The 7,500-nt window shown below is 39.9% G+C and overlaps 1 protein-coding gene across 2 annotated transcripts in view; it reads right to left on the bottom strand.

The window, feature by feature from the left end:
* LOC137969960 (diphthine methyltransferase-like) overlaps positions 1-7,500 on the bottom strand; it is a 36,026-nt gene that overhangs the window by 6,828 nt on the left and 21,698 nt on the right. Inside the window, exons 9-11 of one of the 2 annotated variants that reach the window (XM_068816383.1) lie at positions 4,411-4,438; positions 2,800-3,261; positions 1,115-2,173 (exon numbers count right to left, since the gene is read on the bottom strand). The exons of the other annotated variant lie outside the window; for it this stretch is intronic. Coding sequence (XP_068672484.1) covers positions 1,902-2,173; positions 2,800-3,261; positions 4,411-4,438 — 762 coding nt within the window. The 3' untranslated portion in view covers positions 1,115-1,901. Of the gene's footprint in view, positions 1-1,114; positions 2,174-2,799; positions 3,262-4,410; positions 4,439-7,500 lie in introns of those variants that run through there. 2 annotated transcript variants of the gene reach the window in all.

Here is a 7,500-nt window from a genome sequence, read left to right as displayed (position 1 = left end):
GCGATAATACCGGCAGCCGTCTTTAAAAAGTTTACTCGGAATCTTATCAAGACCAGTGGCTTTTTTATCATCAATTTTCTTTATATTGTTCAATACAATATCGATACTCGGAGTTTGCAGAAAAAACGATTTATCAGTGGTTTCCAGATAAACTTCAGGATTTACATCTACACCAGGAATATCTTCTGCTAGAACTTGCGCAATATTTGTAAAGTGTTCATTAATAGTTTCTGCTATATCAACCGGATTACTAACAATTTTATTGTCAGCTTTGATCTCCAAGATGTTGTGACGGGAGCTTAGCTCGTTAATTAGGTTCCATGTTTTGCGCAAATTACCTTTATTAGTCTCCAGGTTGTCAGAAACATAGATTTTCTTTGCGAGCTTAATTGCGTTATTTGCCTGGTTTCGGGCACGTTTATATTGATCCCATGCGGCTGAATCATTGGAAGAGATTGCGTTCTTTTTAAGGAAATCTCTTCTTCTGGTTTTACAAAGGAGATCATCAGTAATTCATGGGCATCGTTTGTTACGGACTCTTTTCGATGTTAGTGGTGTGTGTTTATCAACGCAGCTGAGAAACATTTCTTGTTTGGGTCAGAATGCGCATCGACATTGGCCCATGGCATTTCGTTGAACTCACCTAAAAATTTGTTTCTGTCGAATTACTTAAATTGCCGTGTCTCAATCATGCGAGGACCATTACGTCGCAGTGGGCCTTACGTGTCAAGAAGACAAGAGAGTGATCACTAATACCAAGGTGAATGACTCCCGATTTTGTAACCTTCTCTGGGGAATTTGTTATGCCTAAATCGATTAGGGTATTAGAAACTGAAGTGACACGTGGTGGTTCCCTCTCTACGAAGCCATGGATCATTTTACAGATCGTCAACAGTCGCGAGATCCTTCTTCTCTTTTCTAAAGGCTCGAGACCGAGAGTGTCCAACATACTGCTAACACTTGAAGTGTATCGATAATCACTGGTGCCTATCCATTTTTTGGGGGGGTAGATGAGGGGGGGGGGGGGGCGGGGGGTAAAAGAGGTGGATTATGGGATTTCTGCAAGTAAAGAATTAGATTTTTCTTCCTTACTTCAAACTTTGTTACTTAAACGCTTATTTACAAAATTTTAATATTCACTTCTTTTTCATGCTCTCTTCAGTCATAACGTACCCTCACACAATTGACTTTTACCACTTATTTCCACAAGGCTTCTCCCTCGACGAAATTATATGTCAACGTTTTAGACTCTTGTCTTACTGCCACGAGTTTACTGAGGTTTGGACAACAACACTTTAAAAGCCTGATCCAATCCACTTCTCAACTTCTTTAAAGGATTTCATCATCGAATTCATCAATTCCTACAGTAGGGATAATATATTAATATACCACTAAACTCTTTGAAAAATGTCACATAACTAAATGTCCTGGCATCGCAAAAGAACCTCATCCAGGGTATTTGCTCCTCAAGATCACGACGAACTGAAGTGATACCAACTTGTTCGAACGTATTTAAAGATGTTTTCAACCGAACTTTTACTATTCTGAGCCTGTTCTAAGCATAACGCAGCCCTCAATCAATGGAATAGATCGGCAGCCACTTCAATCCAAGTTGCGGGAGCCGGAACATTCTTCTAACATTGAAATGCGTGCAGTTCTCTCTGGACTTAATTTCTCAAACGATTTTTTTCATTTCTCTGGAATGACACTGTCCCCGCTCGTAACTAAAACCCGCATTATAAAGGTGCAAACTGAAAACGGATTTAACATGGGGAAAACAACGTCTGGTCAAACGGCAACCAATAAATTTCTCTTCTTTAACAGTGTGGTGCATGCCCATCGCCGGAAATGCGATGTAAGCAGCTCCTCAGTGCCAATCTTCATTGCTTGTTGCCAAGGAGTTACCACATGGTAAGACTCAGTTCGCCATAGTTTGAATCCCATCGATAACGAGCAGTTCGTTTCTCTTTTCGGATTTGAAGCTGGCATCTCCAGATGCCGTACGTTTTCATGGAGTCTTCCACGCCAGTGAACGTCTCGGATTCCAGTCGGTTCCATTCTTCGTATTTGAAGATTCTGTGACCAGTTCGGTAGGGGATGTACTCTACACGATTCTGATGCGAACAGCGGACACGATAAAACACATTCGTAGCATCGCCAATCACTTGGTCTCCTGTAAGAGAAGGGATATATATTAACATATATTATTATCCAACACATTGTGACAATGTCCAAATATGGTCATAGCGCGCTCAATATTCGTCGCGAGTACTCAACGTAGTCTCTTACTGAACCAGATGATGTTCATTAATCACAGAGAGCATTAAAGCAAATACAAGGAATGACTGAGGCACGGGTTTACACAGAAAATATCAAATTTAGTTTTGACTATCAAATTTATTGTACGGGCAGAACATTTTATTCTACGCGCGAGTTATCTATTGGCATGCAGTAGGTTCGTAACGCAAAGGAAGTGATTGCAAAAGTAATTACAATGAGTAATCCACTTCTATGGCATTGTTTCCGTTTCCTGCATTAGCTGACGTGACAGTTTGCCCATGCGCAGAGACGTGAAACCCTCCCTTTATTCTTAATGTGGTGATACCACAGGAGCAGAGTGGGGTTGGTAAATGGCTGACCTTTCAAGCGCGTTGCGATTCGACCTTTATCAGCTCTTTGGATTTTTTTTTCAAGCTTCTTCAAAACTGCATAAGTCGCTCAATTAATACTATGTTGATTTCTTGTCATAACCCTACCCACAGCTAATATCAGTATTTTATATCAGTGAGCTATACTAACCACCAACATGAAGAACATAAGTAACGGGCGCACGAGATTTCACATGGAACTCCCCAAACGCCGTTGGAACATCGCAAAATTCCGTAGTAGGGTCGTCGTGTATCCAAACAGTTGTAGTCACATGAAATACTTGTGTTGGATCATTCCACTCGCAATTGCAAACCCGCAAATTACTGAAACCTCCAGTCTCTCCTTGGTGTCCAGGTTCTCCCTTTTGACCGTTAGTTCCGGGAAGGCCTGGGGACCCAATCAGGCCCCTAGTACCCCTTGGCCCGTCTTTCCCTTTCCATCCGGGTACTCCGTTTATACCACTCGTTCCCGGTGCTCCGGGGCTTCCTCTCCACCCCCGAGGACCGCGTGCCCCTTTCTCTCCTGGGTAGCCTTTGGTACCGGCGATTCCATCGAGACCACTTCTTCCGGGAGGTCCGTTTGGTCCCCGAAGACCGGAATGACCAGGAATTCCTATAACAACGAGACATGGAGTATCGTAGACCTCTTTCATAATGGCGGCCAAATAAACTATTCTTTTGTTTAAATGCTAATAAGCCTTTCTAGCCTCGCTACGACGAGCAAATTTCAAAAGAATTTGTTTCAAAATGAGGGCAGTAGGGCTAATTAACATAAAGAAAAAAGAATGTAAAAGTGGTCACCATTTACGAAAGTCGTCTACAATATATGTACTCCTTCCTTTCTTCTCAATATTGTGTGTACTCGCGTGGAACTGAATATTACGAAAATTCAAGTTGCAGACTTGTCGGAAATCGATTAATTAGTCTTTCAATAGAGCCGAAAATGCGCTGATCAAATAACCATCTTGGATAATCTTTCAAAACTATAGTGTGCTCTCAAGCAAAACTCATCAGGGAGTTCCTATTTTTGGCAGCGGGTAGTAGTGATTGAAAAAGTGATAAGTGATTCTTCGCGGATTTATCATCGAGGTCGTATCGAGGGTATAGAGTGTTTTCACACGATGTCACGGCAGCTATGTTGGAGGAGTGAAATATTCTTTTGGGAATTGAACTCTATTCTTATCAAAATTCTTCCTTGTGTTTTAGTATGGCTGCTGGTTACATGAGCGAAAACACTCTCTATGAGATCAGGGATCAAAGGCCTGAAAAGGGCCGGGATCAGGGATCACAACCCTGGGGATCTGGAATCACAACGCGCGGGATCGCAATCAGCAGTATTTTTCATGGAATCAGGGATCAAATTTTTGCGGGTTCAGGGATCAAAATTCTCATCGTTTTTGGAATCAGTGATAACAATTTTGGGTAAAAATAGGGGATCAGTTACGAAAAAATATGCCTTGCTACGACCCTGATTTATAACAGGTTAAGGAGACGATTCTCGACATACTTCCAGAGAAGCATTCCAGGAATCAAATAAAAGGGGTCGATATGTTTGAAAAGAGAACGAAAATGGAAAATTTACAGACACGTGCATAGTCTCAAATTGGGCGTTCATTAAAGTCACTCACAGTTGAAGGACAAATCGACGAAGAATTAAGAAAAAATACATTAGTAAAGCGAGACCAGGTTTATGGGGCGTTTATGAAACTATCTGATTAAAAAAATTCCAAGTGGTCTAAAATATTATGGCGAACAGACTTACCAACTCTCCCAGAAGTGGCTTGAATTCCCTAAAATGAACAAGAAAAGCGCCACGTACTAAAATACACGGAAAAATATTGGACACATGCGCTATAAAAAAATAGGTGCGATACATTAGGCACGTGCAGATAACTTGTCAATCAACCGTTAAGGAAGTCGCTCCGTACTATTTTACGAGAAGATCCTCAATATACTTCTGGTCTTAGTGTTTAAGGGGCACGTAATCATGATCTTAAATATATTTTCTTCACAACTCAGATCTCTACTGCAATTAACATCGTATTTACTTTTTTGCTGGAGCTTTCACTCGTGATGACTTTCAATCAATCAATCAATCAGGGCGGGTTAGTTTAAACTACCGAGCTCGCTAAGGGTATATAGGTTGACGTAATGTTTTGCCATGAATGAGGATCGCCTCGTTGGTTGATACTACATTTTACGTTGTGATTGTGAATAGGTAATTGCAAAGGAGTGCAAACACGACAAATACAAAATGAACAAACGTCTTTTATCGAAGTTCCTTTCTATGCGCCTATTACCGACTTTTATAGACAACATTACAATCGTCGATTCGTCTTTTCGTTGATTTCCTATTGTAACCAGAGAATAACCAAAATTTAACTGAATGTACTAAGAACATACTGTATCAAAGCCGAGAGTCAGTTAAGAACGTCTTTATGTTGCTCATTTGTTTTTCTGTTTTGGTGAGGAGTATAAATAAAGGCCAGGTAAAAGAAACGTAACAGGGCAATTGCCTCAAATTACTTAGGGACGTTTTTACCATTAACAGGTGGTTCTTTTTGCATGATGACAAATTAAAGAACAACTCGGTTTGTAGTCGACCTTAGCATACCACACAAATTCAAGAACATGTTAAGAAAGTTTTCAGTGACGCACTCGGCTACCGCCTCGTGTGCCACTTTTTTGTTCATAACACATTTTGACGTCATCTGTGATCTATTACTGAACAGACGCACGGCAACATGGAATCTATTTGTTAAATGGATTTACATGGGGTCACGCAACTCTTTTAAAAATTATCCTTATGGCTTTTTTTTTCCCTTTCATTACTATTATCATTATAATTTTTTTAAAATTTTTATTATAATTTTTTTTTTTTGTAAATATGCCAATTACATTGTAAAATTAGACGTTCTCATAAAAAAAAATAATTATCCACTCGTAAGTTTTACAGCAGGTTGGGAACGAGTTTCTTTGGAAAACTTGGAATGTAGTAGCAATTTTTAGACTGCATTGCCTCCAGCGTAATTGTTCGACACCAAGCATTGATAAGAAAATGATTATTCAAGCCTCACAACCACAAAGCGGCACGCAAGCACGGCAACACAAAGTCTCCGACAAAATTGCTATGCTCAAGTGCCGTCGATAACATCTTCGGAATGTTCTTTTTTTGTGTTTAGTTTCGTATCTCTGGCAATCATTCATAATATTGTCATTGCTTTTTTGCATTGTACATAGGGTAGTATTAAACTTTTTTTGGATCGATTGCAAATCTAAGATGACGGTCGAAAATTGGACGAAGTAACACGTAACATTATTCCAATTTATCCTTTCGTAGCAGGATCCTTTTATTTCTTGAAATAAGTGATGCAAAAACGGTTTGAACATATACTAACTGTTAAAAGTTAATTGGGACAAACTTCAACCGAAAATTGTGGTGCAAGGAAACAGCCTTTAATGTAAGACCTGGATGTGTTAGATAAAAGGGGGTACGAATGTTTCCTTTAATTAATCTTCAGAGAATTTTTCGTGTTCTCAATGAAGAGTAGCGGTATTTAATTTTCTAAACCATAAGTCTTTGAGAAAGATTTCATTCGATTCCCGCCCATGAAATCCCCCTGCTAGACAGACTCGGCATCGCTTTCTTGTGCTCTGTCATTGTTTCTCCCTTCTGAGAAATTGCAGAACGCAAATTTCGGCCTAACGTTTGCGTAAACACGATTCTAAATGCAATAAATTTCAAGATATAAATTATACTTAATTTATCATGATTGTTTTTTTCCAAAGCCAAAATCGATTACACATTGGGAAACACTTCAGTTCTAACGGTGTTATTGAAAAATTCTGTGGCAACTGAGGTAGTTATGCACCGATCAAATCGAAACTTTCCCCCCCCCCCCGGGCCAAGCCCCGGGCATTTGCCTATTTTCTGTGCCCGGGGAGTGGGGAATTTGACCTTTGCCTGCGAGATGTGGGGAAAATTGAACCAGAAGAGTAAGGTTTCAAATGATTTTTTTCGGGCGCCAAAGTCGCTACCAGCCATAAAACACATGTTTGGACGAGATGGAAGAGTTTAAAGGAAGAGAGATAGCATTTGTGAGTGACTGGCTTGCATAAAAGGTCTTCAAAAGTTGGGGACAGACAGACAAATCCGATGACAGGGTAGGGCATTTGAACCCTATTTTGGTCCGAGGGGGTGGGAATTTGAACGATCCAATCTTCAAAAGTTCAAATGGTCGTGGTTTGCCCGGGGGGATGTTGAAGTTTCAAGTTGATCGGTGCATTACGAAAAAAAGCAGATTGATAACTTGAATTGTGCTTTCTGTTATTAAATACAAGAAGTGAACATTGATACTTAATTTGTCTAAAATAGGCGGGTTCGAAATAAAATTTTACAAAAACAGAACAATCATTTAATGTTCAAATGCGGCTCCCGGAGGAAGAACACAAACCAAAGCTTGAAGGGCATCGAAGTTGACAGAGAGAACTGATGGACACAGCTTGCCTCGGGTGCGGAACACTGAGGAAATTTACCAAAATTCCAACAGGACGTTCAGAGAGAAATGTTTTGTTAGAAGCGAACAAAAAAATGTTATTCCCGATCGTTGCTCTTTCGTCCAAGCTCCTAATGAAATATGAAAATGAAGTTGACTGCCAATGCATACAAAGGCGCTTTTGGTGTATAAATCAGTAGCGGATATTAACCAATTTCAAGTATGTGATTTTCATGATTGAGCAAGGAGGACTCATAGAGTTATTACATAATCGGCATGTTAAAGAAGACGACGATATTCAAAGAATAACGGTTCATGTTAATTGTGGCACAGAAATAAATTTAGTCAATATTTAT

The sequence above is a fragment of the Montipora foliosa genome, chromosome 9, assembly GCF_036669935.1.
Source record: "Montipora foliosa isolate CH-2021 chromosome 9, ASM3666993v2, whole genome shotgun sequence".
Classification (NCBI taxonomy): Eukaryota; Metazoa; Cnidaria; class Anthozoa; order Scleractinia; family Acroporidae; genus Montipora; species Montipora foliosa.
Note: the sequence above shows the minus strand (reverse complement) of the source record. Positions and strands in the feature narration are given on the sequence as shown.